This window comes from Euleptes europaea, chromosome 18, assembly GCF_029931775.1.
Source record: "Euleptes europaea isolate rEulEur1 chromosome 18, rEulEur1.hap1, whole genome shotgun sequence".
In the NCBI taxonomy this organism is placed as follows: domain Eukaryota; kingdom Metazoa; phylum Chordata; class Lepidosauria; order Squamata; family Sphaerodactylidae; genus Euleptes; species Euleptes europaea.
Genome location: NC_079329.1, coordinates 16447420 through 16464164, shown reverse-complemented (window position 1 = coordinate 16464164; position 16745 = coordinate 16447420). Strand labels below are relative to the sequence as shown.

The following is a 16745-nucleotide window of genomic DNA, read 5'->3' as shown; positions in this document are numbered from 1 at the left end:
GGGAGAGATCACACCATTGACACATAATCAAACATTTTGTTTTAATCCATGTCAAAAAATACTTATACATTCTCTTTCAGCTTGTGTGTGGATCATTTTTCCCAAGGAAAGATTACAAAATGCTATTCCCTTCTTTGCACCAAATGGTCCCAGATGAAATGAATCAGTACATAGGAATTGTACATTTACTTCATCATTTCAGATGGTCATGGATTGGTCTCATTGCTGTTGACAATGATAATGGGGATAGATTTTTACTGGCCATGGTATCCTTGCTTTCACAGAATCAGATCTGCTCTTCTTTTATATTAAGAATACCACAAAAGACATATCAGGATGAATTTATAATATTGCTTTATGGGTTGCTGAAACAATATCCCGTTCTTGTAGAGAGCAAATCCACTGTATATGTTGTCTATGGAGAGCCTCCAACAATGCCCATTTTGAGAATGCTGCTCTATGTGTCAGAAAACTTGCCACTTGGCGGTAAAGTGTGGATTGTTACATCCCACTGGGATTTTGAATCTCTGTCCATACAAAAGTTTTGGGATGTAGAAATCTTCCATGGTGCCATATCCTTTACAGTTCACTCCAATCAACCACCAGGATTCCAAAAATTCCTTCGGATCATAAGACCCTTCTGGGCTCCAGGAGATGGTTTTATCCAGGAATTTTGGGAGCAAGCTTTCAGCTGTTCTTTGAGAAATTCCAATCCTTTTGAGGAGAATGAGAGGATGTGCACTGGGGAAGAGAAGCTGGAGAAGCTTCCTGGGATTTTGTTTGAAATGAGAATGGTTGGCCACAGCTACAATGTCTATAATGCCGCCTATGCTGTAGCACATGCTTTGAATGCTTTCTACTTATCCAGTTTTAAACATAGAAGGTTGAGAGAAGGAGGCAGGAAGGCATTTGAGAATTTGCAGCCATGGCAGGTAATTGTACATCTATGACAAACTCTTAACTGGTAGGCTAACTCACAAAGTGAACTTCTGTTGAATCAGAACATCAGTCTGTTAAGGTCAGTATTGTCTATTCAGTCTGCATCATCCACAGACACTGTACCAAAATTTCCAGGAATTTCTCAACCATGATTTCATAGTCCTACGTATAATTGCAAACCCCCACCATTTAACACATCATCTTATACCATCAATGAGCAACTAAAAAGAAAAAAAACCCAAAAGGCTACTTATAAAAATTAAAATGAGAATAGAATCTGACTCGATTGTATACCCTTTGATATCAATCCATATGTACCTTTTCCCTTAGACTTCTCAGGGAGGTGTCAGGGGTTGTTCTTCATTAATATGAAGGGCTAGCTTTTTAGAATAAGCTTATTTATCTATTAAGAGAAATGAAACACACCCTCAAAATTATACAGTGAAAGTTTTCTATGTCTGGATTAGATGGACTCGATCTAACCAGCCTTTCTGCTGGTGACAAGGATGCTGGGTGCCCTCTGACCCTCCAAAAAGTCATTGTTGGAGAGCATGAGATAGGGGCTATATCAAGGAGGAGATTTGGACAAGACTGTGTAAAAAACCCAGGATAGATTGAACCCTCTTTGTGGTTTCCTAAGAATGACATGTTGAATTAAAAAGAACAGTTTACTGGAATGATTCAATTGAAAAAGGAAACAAACTATAATGTACTTTGAATTATAAGGCTGTACTGCTACATATAATAAAGTGACCAAAATCATCCAGGATATTTTCATTTCATTGTGAAATATTCCTCTCTTTTATATCTCAAAGCTCCATCACTTGCTAAGGTGTATGTCCTTCAACAACAGTGCTGGGGAAGCTGTGCATTTTAATGAAAATGGAGAATTGGTGGAAGCTTTTGATGTTACTAACTGGATCACTTTCTCAAATGGATCTTTCATTAGAGAAAAGGTGGGAAGCCTGGACCCTCAGGCTCCACAAGGCCAAGAGTTAACCCTCAATGATGAACTAATTGTCTGGCATGGAAGCTTCAACCAGGTGGGACAGAAATGCAGATCCTTTCATCTGTACATCAAATTTGGTATCAAATGTATATTTGGGGAGGAGTGGATGTGTTTCTGAGGTGCACAATCCCACTTTCCAACTAGAAATCATGATATGATTTTAACTTTTTGAATTCACCTTTTCAATGTGCTTAATCAGTCTCTCTTTCTCTCTCTTGCCACCAGTTTCAGCAAAGCATTCAATTGTCATCAGTTACACAGCATGAATTAGTTAATAATCATGTATGTCACCTGATTTCTGGAAATTACCAGACAAAACACAACACACTGCTCGATGGAAGCCTATATTCTCAGCTCCTTAGAATACTAATTCCATGCTACAGTCCACTTCCTCAATAACAATCATTTTTAGTGTACATTTTCTTCATGAGTCACTTGTTTTTATATTCAATGACAGGTTCTCCCACGTTCTGTGTGCAATGACAACTGCTATCCAGGCTACAGCAGGAAAAAGAAGGAAGGAGAGAAATTTTGCTGCTATGATTGTGCTTCATGTCCAGAAGAGATGATGTCTGACCAGATAGGTAGGGTGCAAAGAGACCTCAATTATTTCCCGTAAAATAATGGTTCCCACAATACAAGATCTAGTGGGGGTGGGTGGGAAAACAAACAAATCCTTAGCCCTCCTCCCTGATGAATGAAATTCTGAACCAAGTATTTATCTGGGACACATTTCTATTGAATAGTTCTCTTGGACACATTTCACTCTGGTGGGTGCATCATTTAAACTGTTGAGAAAAAATGATCAAGATCCAGTGGAGGCTTGAGCATGCTTAAGTAACTAGTTTATTAACAGAAATGTTGAATGATGTGATAAAACTGCAGTGTCTCTACTGGAAACATCAAAAGTAGTCCTCGAGTTACCCAAACCATATTTTCTAAAGTCTAAAATAAATCATGATCAACCATATCAAAAGATCTGTATAAATCAAGCAAGATGAACAGGGAAGTATACCCTAGTGAAGGCAAAGATGGAGATCACCCGCCACTGCAACTAGGGGAACAACACTAATCAGGTACACTTCAATAAATGTCCCAGTTTATGAGGTATACTCATACTGCATGATATCAGTCATCCATCTCGTCCAGATTCCTGTCTCAGTCAGTGGCCAAATAGATATTCTCAAGGGCCAACCACAAGGCATAGAGGCCAATGCCTTCCTCAAATGTTGCCTCCCAGCACTGGTATTAAGAGTTCACTGTCTCTAAACATGAAGGTAGGGCTGTTCATTCGGTAAAAACTGAACCAGAAAAATACCGAAAATGGAGATTCTGTAAAATTCGGCATTGGGTTTACCAAGTCCACAAAATTCGGGACGTTGGCAAAGCCAGATTTGCCATTCCTGAAAAAGCCGGTTGGGTCAGCATTGTTATTGCAATATTAAAGCCACATTAAAAGTTCAGGCTCAAACAGAGATACATTTGAATATGAGCTGCTTAGGTGATATCTGAAGCAGGGAATACATAACTTGAACTCAGTGGTGTTAAATGAAACTTAATCATACTAGCTCTTAACACACACACAATTTCATTTTTGAGCATCATGAACACAAAACCAGGCTTTTTATTGGCTATTAAAATTATAGAACCTATTTCTTCTTTTTTTCTTTTCTAGATATGGATGCCTGTGTCAGATGTCCAGATGACCATTATTCCAATGAGGACCATAATCAATGCATTCCCAAAGTTATAACCTACTTTTCATATAAAGAACCTCTAGGGATCATTTTAGTTATGTTGGTTATTTCTTTTTCCCTGATCACAGCTTTGGTGATCGGAACATTCATGAAGTTCCAAGACACTCCCATTGTCAAAGCCAACAACCGGAGCCTTATCTACACCCTCCTCATCTCTCTCCTGCTTTGCTTCCTCTGCTCTTTCCTTTTCATTGGACAACCAGGGAAGGTGTCCTGCCTTTTCCAACAAATCACTTTTGGTATCATCTTCTCTGTAGCCCTCTCCAGTGTTTTGGCCAAAACAATCACAGTAGTTCTGGCATTCATGGCTACCAAACCAGGATCACGTGTGAAGAAATGGGTAGGGAGAAGAACAGCAAATTCTATTGTCTCTTTCTGTTCCATGATTCAAGCAGGGATTTGTACTCTTTGGCTAGCTACTTCCCCTCCATTCCCAGACACAGACATGCACTCAAGGAATGAGGAAATCATATTGAAATGTAATGTGGGTTCAGCTGCCATGTTTTACAGTGTGATAGGCTATCTGGGATTCCTTGCCATTATCAGCTTGACTGTGGCTTTCTTTGCCCGGAAATTACCTGACAGTTTCAATGAAGCAAAATTTATCACCTTCAGCATGTTGGTCTTTTGCAGTGTTTGGCTGTCCTTTGTGCCAACGTACCTGAGCAGCAAAGGGAAATCCATGGTGGCTGTGGAGATCTTCTCCATCTTAGCCTCTAGTGCTGGTTTACTGGGATGCATATTTTCCCCTAAATGCTATATCATTATTCTAAGGCCTGAGATGAACAATAAGGAGCAATTAATAAAGCGGAAATAATGAAAGCCCCACAAAGATTTCCCATGGAAAATTTAAAATGTAAATGCCTCCATTAGACTCTGCCTATCTTCCCAGTAAGGAGACACCTGAAGACTAACAATCCAACTCTCCTAACTGCCTAACAAGCCCTTTAGCACTCCCAGCACCAGTTTATCAGGTCCTCATGTCCGTCTGACATGGCTGCTCCTAGTGGTGACCTTTTTTGAAGTCGCCCCTTACATGTCAACCCCATCAGTGGGGATCCTGTTCTCACAGTAGCCCAGGCTTTATTCCAAGAGCCCAGTGAAAGGTGGTGATGAAAGCCTGAGCAGGACTGCTGACTCAGAAGCTTGGTTCAGCAAAGAGGCACAGACATCAAGTAGGAGTCCCATTGGTGATATCCTAGGCAGCAACAGTGGGATGGTCTGGCTTACCATTCTCCCAACAGGCAGGAATTTTCTGAACTCCCTCTTGTGGTTGGGGTATAGAGTAACACTGTGAAGCCTCCAGAGAAGTCCAGGCTTTATGCCAGAAGCCCAAGGAAAGGCAGTGATGCCGGGCTGGGCAGGACACCTCTGAGTCTTCAGCAGTGAAGAGGCTGAGACATCAAGCTGGAGGTCCCATTGGGAAGGTTCCAGTTTCCCAGTGATTGTGGAGGTCACAGGGAATCAAAGGAACCCACTTTCATGATTTGGTGGGGGGAAGAGTTGGAGGAAAAACACCACCACAGCTGTGCCCCCTCCTGACTTCTCTACATATATATTTACATGAATCAGAGATTCTTGAAAAAAGGAAAGTTGTGTCATCACTAAGAATCTGTTTGGCTGATTCTCTCAATTGGCATATTTTAATATCTCATTAGATTCAGGTATCACTTAGGTCAACATTGTTTTCGGCAATTTAAGGGTGGTCTGGAAAGCATGAACATTTCTGAACACTGTCATCAATATCTGATGAAGGCCTATTTTCCAAATTTCTGTTCACCTAGAAACCTGTTATATGTGTATTTATGTGTGTGTGTGTAAAGATCCTTCAAGTCGCAGCCGACTTATGGCGACCCCTTTTAGGGTTTTCATGGCAGGAGACTAACAGAGGTGGCTTGCCAGTGCCTTCCTCTGCACAGCAACCCTGGTATTCCTTGGTGGTCTCCCATCCAAATACTAACCAGGGCTGACCCTGCTTAGCTTCTGAGATCTGACGAGATCAGGCTAGCCTGGGCCATCCAGGTCAGGGCATGTGTATTTATACCTGTATAATATATTAATATGTTGTATATTGAATGCTTGTCATGAATATGCATTTGTTGTATAATTTTTGTCATTAAATTGCTGTTCATATATACTTTTATTCTGATATCCAGCTTTCGCAGGGCCGCAATAAGAATTGTATTTTTTAGAGTGTATCCATTTCAGTATATACATTCATGCATATTAAGCAAATCCTGTAGTGAATTATACACACACATACAACAGCCTGTGAAATCAGTGTTGTTGAAACTGTGTGACTGAGCCAAAGTCAGCCACCAACCTCCTTGGGTGCAGCTGCTGTTTCTCACACCAAGCCAAGTTTAATAACAACAGCAAGGAAATGTCACCACTGATGTCTGAAGGCTGATGTAGAAGCATCCTGCTCTCACATAGAGAGCAGAAAAAAAGTTGCATGCTTTCCATTGAATAAGCGATAGTGACAAAACACGAATTGTGCAGCTTCTGTTTTGGTGATGATCATGATGATGATGACTGCGATGCTTCATAAGGTCATTTCTTTGATCATGGTGAATGGGAAGGAGAAAGCAGAAAATAAACTTTTAAAAATATTAATCAACTCATTGGTTCAATGTCCTTTATTCTTTCAATTGGAATGAATAAGGGGGGGGGGTTAGGTAGAGTTTTAAGCCTCCTCTGGGAAAGTGTTCCTCCAATGCCAGTTGACTGCTGTTGAAGCTTGAAATGCAAGACACCGAGTTCAAAACTCATCTTGTGCATCCACTCACTAGAGGATGTCAGCAAGGCCACCAATTACCCTTTCTCCTTGGATAGGGAGAGTGGACATCTTGAATTTTTCACACCCATATTCTACCCTTCCTCCATGTGGCTCAGTTCATGGGGTTATTCAATTTAAACTAAGAACACCGTGTGAGGTAGATACTGTTTAGGACTAAAAGATACCTGGTTGGCCACTGTGTGAACATACTGCTGGACTTGATGGGACTTGGTCTGATCCAGCATGGCTTTTCTTATGTTCTCATGTTCTTATACCATGTGGCCTGCATTAACAGTTCTTATCCATATAAACTTCCCATGCCCATCCCATTCTGTTCAATTGTATTTATAATGTTGACTGGCCCATTTGAATGTAACATGACAACTCCAGCCTCTATTTAGCCGGCCACGCACAACTTCCTATAGTTTAAACATCAAAGGACGAATTAAAAGGAACACCAGATTTTTTTGGGGGGGTGAGGGAAACAAACATTTCTATCCATTTTGCTGTGTGTGGTGGCATGGCAGAGACCAGCCCATTACATCTCCTCTATCATTTTCATTGTTTTGGCTTGCTTCCTAAGCAGGCTTCGCTTATATCCATGCTGCCAACACTGGCAGCATGGATCTAAATCAATACCAAGCGAGCTCCCACAAATCGGTGCGGTGTGGAAGTGCTCTAGATCTGTGTTGCGGGCTTTTTCCAGCTCCAGAGAAGGTGTGCAGCACAGATCTAAAGGGGAATAGCCATACCCAAAAAATCCAAATACCTATTCGGGTTATTCGGGAAGGGGTTATCAGGCTTTGCCAGGATTCCTCTTTTCCCTTTTTCATCAGCAATTAAACCCAAAAAATCCAAGATGACATGATTTGGGTTTCTTTGTGGCTTGGTAAACCCGATATGCAGAGCCCTAGTTATTCCTTCTCAATAAGATGAGCAAAACGGACTTTCATAGATGACCTTATTACACTGCATTGGAGGAACAATATTGTGTTTTCTTGGAGGGCAAAGCCAATGCTAATGGTGTATATGGAGAGCCTCCAACCCTGTACATTCTGATTGTGTTGCTCAACATGGCAGAAACTCTTCCACGTAAGTTAGTGGCAGCAGATATCTTACTCCCCAGAGGCAAGCTGGTACATCTGGGCAGAGAGAGAATGTTTTCTGGCATGTTTTATGGTGCAGCAGAGGCTAATCCATTGGGAAGTCATGATCTGCTCCATTATTGTGAAAATTACTGGTTACCTGACCAAAGGATTGCCAGAGGCATCTAGTAATACAACCACCATCACACCTGAAGGCTTGCATAAAAAGCTCACATTTTTGATTAGAATTTAGTCTACAGATAGGGATCTCTCTGCCAGTCTTTTCAACCATGGCATTGCCTTTACACAAAAATCCAGACATTTAAATGTGATATCTTGCTTTTCCCCCCAGATTATCTTTCCAGGTATAGGATTTTACACTGAAAAGCAGAAACTCCATTAAATATTTGCATCTCTCCCCTCTCCACTTAGATTCATACTGTGACTTTGTTTCACTTGCCTTCTGGTGAAGAGATTCAAGATCAAGATGGTGCTAATCATATTGCTTGTGCTTCTACTGCTGGGTCATACTGTCTGCAAGACACATTCTATTCTTTGCTCCAAAAAGGAGGATCCCCTTCCTATTTCTCATGAATTTTATCAGCCAGGTGATCTTCTCATTGGCCAGATGGTTGCTCACATCTTCTTGATTTCAAACTCTCCCTCTTTCCTTCACCAGCCCAAATGGATGTTGAGTAATGAGCCTCTGTAAGACATACTTTTGACTTTATTACACATCTTGGAAGATGTTTCCGTGTGACCATCACATTCTTTGCTTTCTTCAGTGGATTGTTGGACAAAGTCTATTGAGAAGTTCTCTTGCACAAGCTCATGCTTGAATTAAGCATGTAGTTTCCTATGGGGCTGGTGAGGCAGAACTACACACAGGATCATGTCCCTTGGTACTTCAAAGACAAAGTCTGTTTTCTCTCTTTTTTGTGTGTTTATGCATATAATATGCATTTTATTGAGTTATTTCTTTTAACAAAATAATATTTTATAAGGTTATACTTTGCTATTTTGACACTGCAGGTCCATGGTAAAGCACTACCAATTCCTCTTGGCCTTTGTATTTGCTATAAAAGAGATAAATGAGAATCCTAGAATCCTGCCGAACATCACTTTGGGTTTTCACATCCTGAACTGCAACTACCTTGCACAGGTCACCTATAAGGCCACGATGAGCCTGCTTTCCTCACACCAGAGTTTTGTTCCCAATTTTAAATGTGACAGTCAGAAAAATATGATGGCTGTCATTGGAGGGCTTCTCCCTCAAACCTCGGTCAACATGGCCACCTTTTTATACCTCTACAACATCCCACAGGTAGGCCATTTGATAGAGTGGCAGGGAGTTTTCACACCTTTGAAACATAATCAAACATTTTGTTGTAATCCATGTCAAAAATACTTATGCAATCTCTTTCAGCTTGTGTATGGATCATTTTTCTCAAGGCAAGATTACAAAATGCTATTCCCGTCTTTGTACCAAATGGTCCCAGACGAAATGTATCAGTACATAGGAATCGTACATTTACTTCATCATTTCAGATGGTCATGGATTGGTCTCATAGCTGTTGATAATGATAATGGGGATAGATTTTTAGAGGCAATGGTTTCCTTGCTTTCACAGAATCTCATCTGCTCTTCTTTTATATTAAGAATACCACAAAGGAGCTATCAGGATGAACTTATTATATTGCTTTATGAGTTACTGAAACAATTTCCCCTTCTGGTAGAGAGCAAATCTACTGCATACGTTGTCTATGGAGAGCCTCCAACAATGCACACTTTGAGAATGTTGCTCCATGTGTCAGAAAACTTGCCCCTTGGTGGTAAAGTGTGGATTGTTACATCCCACTGGGATTTTGAATCTCTGTCCATACAAAAGTTTTGGGATATAGAAATCTTCCATGGTGCCATATCATTTACAGTTCACTCCAATCAGCCCCCAGGATTCCAAAAATTCCTTCAGATCATAAGACCTTTCTGGGATCCAGGAGATGGTTTTATTCAGGAATTTTGGGAGCAAGCCTTCAGCTGTTCTTTGAGAAATTCCAATCCTCTTGAGGAGAATGAGAAGATGTGCACTGGGGAAGAGAAGCTGGAGAAGCTTCCTGGGATTTTGTTTGAAATGAGAATGGTTGGCCACAGCTACAATGTCTATAATGCTGCCTATGCTGTAGCACATTCTTTGAATGCTTTCTACTTATCCAGGTTAAAACACAGAAGGTTGAGTGAAGGAGGCAGGAAGGCATTTGAGAATTTGCAGCCATGGCAGGTAATTGTACATCTATGACAAATGCCTAACTGGTAGGCTAACTCACAAAGAGAATTTCTGTTGAATGAGAGGATCAGTCTGTTAAAGTTAGTATTGTCTATTCAGTCTGCATCATCCACAGGCACTTTACCAAAATTTCCAGGATTTTCTCAACCACGAGTTGATAGTCCTATATATAATTGTGAACCCCCACCATTTAACACATAATTTTCTATCATCAATGGCCAACTAAAAGGAAAAACAAAACAAAAGGCTACTTATAAAAATTAAAATGAGAATTGAATCTGGCTCGACTGTATAACCTTTGATATCAATCCATATGTACCTTTTCCCTTAGACTTATCAGGGAGGTGTCAGGTATTGTTCTTCATAAATATGAAGGGCTAGCTTTCAGAATAAACTACTTATATATTAAGAGATATGGAACAAACAACCCCAAAATTATACAGTGAGAGGTTTCTGTGTCTGGATTGGATAGACTGGATCTAACCAGCCTTTCTGCTGGTGACAAGGATGCTGGGTACCCTCTGACCACCCAAAAAGTCATTTTTGGAGAGCATGAGATAGGGGCTATACCAAGGAGGAGATTTGAACAAGACTGCATTAAAAAATCATGATAGATTGAACCCTCTTTGTGGTTTCCTAAGAATGACATGTTGAATTTAAAAAATCACTTTATTAGAATGATTCAATTAAACAAAGAAACAAGCAAACTGCAATACATTTTGTAATCTAAGGACTACTGCTATACATAGTAAAGTGATCAGAATCATCCAGGATATTTTCATTTCATTGTGAAATATCCCTTTCTTTTGTATCTCACAGCTCCATCACTTTCTAAGGAGCGTGTTCTTCAACAACAGTGCTGGGGATTTTGTGCATTTTAATAAAAATGGAGAATTGGTGGAAGCTTTTGATGTTACCAACTGGATCACTTTCTCAAATGGATCTTTTGTTAGAGAAAAGGTGGGAAGGCTGGACCCTCAGGCTCTGCAAGGCCACGAGTTATCCCTCAATGATGATCTAATTGTCTGGCATGGAAGCTTCAACCAGGTGGGACAGAAATGCAGATCTTTTCATCCATACAGCAAATTTGGTGTCAAATGTATATTTGGAGAGGAGTGGATGTGTTTCTGAGGTGCACAATCCCACTTTCCAACTAGAAATCATGATATTATTTTTTTTAAATTTATGTTTTCAATGTACTTTATCAATCTCTCTTTCTCTCTCTGGCCACCAGTTTCAGCAAAGCAGTTAATGGTCATCAGTTACACAGCATGCATTAGTTAATAATCATGTACGTCACCTGATTTCTGGAAATTACCGGACAAAACACAACTCACTGCTCAATGGAAGCCTATATTCTCAGCTCCTTGGAATACTAATTCCATGCCGCAGTCCACTTCCTCAATACCAATCATTTTTAGTGTACATTTTCTTCATGAGTCACTTGTCCTTTATATTCAATTACAGGTTTTGCCCCGTTCTTTGTGCAATGACAACTGCTATCCAGGCTACATCAGGAAAAAGAAGAAGGGAAATAAATTTTGCTGCTATGATTGTGCTGCATGTCCAGAAGAGATGATCTCTGACCAGATAGGTAGGATGTAAAGACAGCTCAATTATTTACCCTAAAATAATGATTCCCACAAATTAAGACAGTGGTGGGATGGGAAAATGAACCAATCCTTAGCTCTCCTCCTTGAAAATGAAATTCTGAACCAAATATTTATCTCAGACGCAATTCTCTAGAATATTTCTCTTGAACACATTTCATTCTGGTGGGTGTATTATTTCAAATGTTGAGAAAAAAAGATCACGATCCAGTGGAGAACTGACCATGCATAAGTAACTAGTATAGTTACATAAATGCTGAATGCTATGCAAAGACTGCAGTGTCTCTACTGGAAACATCAAAAGCAGTCCTCGAGTAACCCAAACCATATTTGCTAAAGTCTAAAAAAAATCATGATCAACTACATCAAAAGATCTGAATAAATCAAGCAAGAAAAGGAAAGTATACCCTAGTGCAGACAAAGATGGAGATTACCCATCACTGCAACTAGAAGAAGAAGAAGAAGAAGAAGAAGAAGAAGAAGAAGAAGAAGAGGAGGAGGAGGAGGAGGAGGAGGAGGAGGAGGAGTTGGTTTTTATATGCTGACTTTCTCTACCACTTAAGGCAGAATCAAACCGGCTTACAATCACCTTCCCTTCCCCTCCCCGCAACAGACTCCCTGTGAGGTGGGTGAGGCTGAGAGAGCATGACTTGCCCAAGGTCACCCAGCTGACTTCATGTGTTGGAGTGTGGAAACAAATCTAGTTCACCAGATTAACCTCCTCCTCCGCTCATGTGGAGGATTGGGGAATCAAACCCAGGTCAGACTCCGCCACTCCAAACCACCGCTCTTAACCACTACACCACACTGGCACTAGGGGAACAACACTAAGCAGGCACTCTTTAAGGGATGTCCTAGTTTACTCAATAAGGCATACTCATACAGCATCATAACAGTCATCCATCTCGTTCAGAATCCTGACTCATTCAGTGGCCAAATAGATATTCTGAAGGGCCAAGCACAACGCATAGAGACCAATGCCTTCCACAAATCTTACCTCCCAGCACTGGTATTCAGAGTTCACTGCCTCTAAACATGGAGGTTCTATGAGTCACTATGGCAACTAGCCACTGATGGGTCTATCTTCCAAAAATTGTCAAATCCACTTTTAAATCCCTCTGTGCTTGTGTCCATCCCTATATGCTCTGGCCATATTTAATCACTTGTCACATAAAGAAGGATTTCTTTTTGTTCGTTGAGTCTCTTCTGCCCATCAAGGTAATTAAATGCCATCAAGTTCTAGTATTTAGGGGAGGGGAAAAGAGTTCTCCCTATCCACGCACTTTGCCCCATGAATAATTGTATAAACCTCTATCATGAGTTTGCATTTTGATTGAGCTATCCAATATAACCCCAAGGTCCCTTTCTCATTTTCAGCAAGCACAAACCCTGTTGTCTTTGAGTGAGAGCCGGAACCAGTGAGACCAGAGGATTTAAAAGATATAATTTTGAAATTAAAATCTGGGATATCTCCAGGTTTGGACACATTGCCTCCAGAACTCTTTAAAAAAAAAAATGCAGACTGGTGGATAGATCCATTAGTAAAACTATTTATCACCATTAACAATTCTGGTTCTATTCCTGAAGATTGGCTAAGTGCAATAATAATACCAATCTATAAAAAAGGAGGATTAGACTGTTCCGAAAACTATTGCCCTATCAGCCTCCTGAGTATTATATCTAAAATCTATGCCAAATATCTAGAACAACGACTAGTTAAATGGATACATGACAATACAATCATTGGTCCTGAACAAATTGGATTTATAAAAGGATGTTCCACAGTGGATCACTGTCTTTTATCTTGCCAAGTTAAAAAATATATGAAATCAGGCACAAAAAAGTTATATGTTGCCTTCAAAGATCTAAAAGGAGCTTTTGATTCAATTGATCGGAACCTCCTTTGGAACAAATTAGAGTCCCTGAACATGGATCCCCGTCTTCTATATCTCATCAAACAACTCCATACAGGTACCTTTTGCCAGGTCAAATTCTCGGATGAAGGCCACTTAACACCTAAAATTCCCACCTCAAAAGGAGTGAAACAAGGCTGCGTTTTAGCCCCGCATATTTTTAATTTATTTTTAGCCGATCTCCCAAAGATTTTTAACTTAATTGATGGTCATTCCCCTAAGATTGAAATTTTAAAAATTCCATTGTTACATTATGCTGCCGCCGCTATTTTATCTTTTACAAGAGTTGGCTTATTAAGACATCTACAATTGTTCGCTGATTATTGCAAACATAACAAATTGCAAATTAATTATGCCAAAACCAAAATTTTAGTTTTCACTAAAAGCTGGCACCTTTCAAAATGGTCCATTGACAATGTACCAATAGAGCAGGTCAAGACTTTTAAATACTTGGGTCTCACTTTTAACTACAATTTAACTTGGACATTTCACGGAAATAATGTCATCAATTTAGCTAAATGTTCAGCATCACAGATTAAATGATTTTTTTACTTAAAAGGAAACCAATATGTACCTGCAGCTAGTCCCATTTTTACGGTTAAGATTTTGGCGTGATTACTGTAAGGAATACCTGTCTGGATAGAAGCATTAAATAAAAACTTGGAAGCTGTACAGACTTCCTTCCTCCGCCAAATACTAGGACTTCCTAGTTGCGTCCCATTCCAATCTATCCTTAGTGAAACTGGAATGATGACTTTAGAGACCAAAGCTTGTTTCTTAACTTTTAAATATTGGATTAAGATACATTTTTTTTCCAAATGAAAATCGCCTTACCCCTTTTTTTATTAAAAGAAGCTGCAGATACAGAGTGGTCCACTCTTATCTCACACGAACTGAAAACCTTGGGATTAGATATAGACAATTTATTGATGTTGGACAGCCAAACAATTTTTTGAGTTATTAAGCAAAAACTACTTGACCATGAAAGACAAACAATTCTCCCTACAACTCCTTTATCTTGTTCTTCATCCAAATTGGGTCTTTCTGCCAATTTTGGATTGCTTCAGGGTTACTTCTTTTTTCTAAGTGATCCCTCCCTCCGCAGGGCTTTTATGCTAGCTAGATTAAACGCCTTCCCATCGGCAGTTTTATTTGGGAGATTTAGTGGTACCCCTTTGGAAAGGGGAATTTGTGGTTGTGGCTTGAATCAGATAGACTCCATTCATCATATTTTATTGAGTGTGAAATGCTAGTGGGCCTACGCACTAAATTTTTAATGCCATTAATTCTGGACAGGAATTCTTCCCCCCACTTTCTGTTTAGACTCCTAATGAATGAACGACCCAGAAACTACAGAAATAGTAGCCATGTTTTTGAAGCAAGCTTTAATGATAAAGCTCAAACAAAAAATCCAATAGGTATTATTTCTGTTATTTTAGATACTCATTTTCTAAATATACCTTATATTCGCTGCTTTCCGGCATACCCTGTTTCATCCATGTTTATTGATATAGATTTTGATATTGATGTTTTATCATTTGACTAATTCTGGAATGCTTTGAACGACTTGTTATGCCAATAAAGGTTTTTGAATTTGAATCTGAATTTGACGGAGAGCTGTGATTTATTTTTCACAATGTCCATTATCTTACTGCATTTGCTGCATTGTTTATACTGACCCAATTTAGAGAGATCCTAATGGAGCGCTTCACTCCCAAGAAAGCATGTTTAGGATTGCATCCTACACAACTCACATCCCATCCGTTCATTGAAAGAAACCGGGATTTGTTTTCTTTGTTTTTGCTTTTTTAAACCATCAAGAAACCCATAACAACATTTCTTCACAATTATATATCATTTTGCCAGTAAGTATTATAATAATATGGCAGATTAGGTCAGCATTATTATTGCAATATTAAAGCCACGTTACATGTTCTGGCTAGGGCAGAGATACATTTCAATACGAGCTGCTTAGGTGATATCTGAATCAGGGAATTCATAACTTGAACTCAGTAATGTTAAATGAAACTAAATTATACTAGCTTGTCGTAACGCACGCAATTTCATTTATGAACTTCATGAACACAAAATCAGTCTTTTTATTGGCTGTTAAAATTATAGAACTCTTTTGCCAAAACAGTTGATTAAAGGCTCTGAACACCTATTTCTTTTCTTTTTTTCAGACATGGATGCCTGTGTCAGATGTCCAGATGACCATTATTCAAATGAGGACCATAATCAGTGCATTCCCAAAGTTATAACCTACATTTCTTTTAAAGAACCTCTAGGGATTATTTTAGTTATATTGTCTATTTCTTTTTCTCTGATCACAGCTTTGGTGATCGGAACATTCATGAAGTTCCAGGACACTCCCATTGTCAAAGCCAACAACCGGAGCCTTACCTACACCCTCCTCATCTCTCTCCTGCTCTGCTTCCTCTGCTCTTTCCTTTTCATCGGGCTGCCTGGGAAGGTGTCCTGCCTTTTCCAACAAATCACTTTTGGTATCATCTTCTCTGTAGCCCTCTCCACTGTTTTGGCCAAAACAATCACAGTAGTTCTGGCATTCGTGACTACCAAACCAGGATCTCATATGAAGAAATGGGTAGGGAGAAGAACAGCAAATTCTATTGTCTCTTTCTGTTCCATGATTCAAGCAGGGATTTGTACTCTTTGGCTAGCTACTTCCCCTCCATTCCCAGACACAGACATGCACTCAAGGAATGAGGAAATCATATTGAAATGTAATGTGGGTTCAGCTGCCATGTTTTACAGTGTGATAGGCTATCTGGGATTCCTTGCCATTCTCAGCTTGATTGTGGCTTTCTTTGCCCGGAAATTACCTGACAGTTTCAATGAAGCAAAATTTATCACCTTCAGCATGTTGGTCTTTTGCAGTGTTTGGCTGTCCTTTGTGCCAACGTACCTGAGCAGCAAAGGGAAATCCATGGTGGCTGTGGAGATCTTCTCCATCTTAGCCTCTAGTGCTGGTTTACTGGGATGCATATTTTCCCCTAAATGCTATATCATTATTCTAAGGCCTGAGATGAACAATAAGGAGCAATTAATAAAGCGGAAATAATGAAAGCCCCACAAAGATTTCCCATGGAAAATTTAAAATGTAAATGCCTCCATTAGACTCTGCCTATCTTCCCAGTAAGGAGACACCTGAAGACTAACAATCCAACTCTCCTAACTGCCTAACAAGCCCTTTAGCACTCCCAGCACCAGTTTATCAGGTCCTCATGTCCGTCTGACATGGCTGCTCCTAGTGGTGACCTTTTTTGAAGTCGCCCCTTAAATGTCAGTGGGGATCCTGTTCCCACAGTAGCCCAGGCTTTATTCCAAGAGCCCAGTGAAAGGTGGTGA

The 16745-nt window shown here is 39.9% G+C and overlaps 2 protein-coding genes across 2 annotated transcripts; both read left to right on the top strand.

The window, feature by feature from the left end:
• The first annotated feature begins 143 nt into the window (after window positions 1-143).
• Window positions 144-4522, top strand: LOC130490528 (vomeronasal type-2 receptor 26-like). Its single transcript, XM_056864352.1, has 4 exons — window positions 144-932; window positions 1755-1982; window positions 2406-2532; window positions 3624-4522. The coding sequence occupies exons 1-4, from the start codon at window positions 144-146 to the stop codon at window positions 4520-4522; spliced, it is 2043 nt and encodes a 680-aa protein (XP_056720330.1).
• A 4227-nt stretch (window positions 4523-8749) lies between these two features.
• LOC130490527 (vomeronasal type-2 receptor 26-like) lies at window positions 8750-16458 on the top strand. The gene is made up of 5 exons (XM_056864351.1): window positions 8750-8893; window positions 8996-9847; window positions 10673-10900; window positions 11321-11447; window positions 15560-16458. The coding sequence occupies exons 1-5, from the start codon at window positions 8750-8752 to the stop codon at window positions 16456-16458; spliced, it is 2250 nt and encodes a 749-aa protein (XP_056720329.1).
• The last annotated feature ends 287 nt before the right edge of the window (window positions 16459-16745 follow it).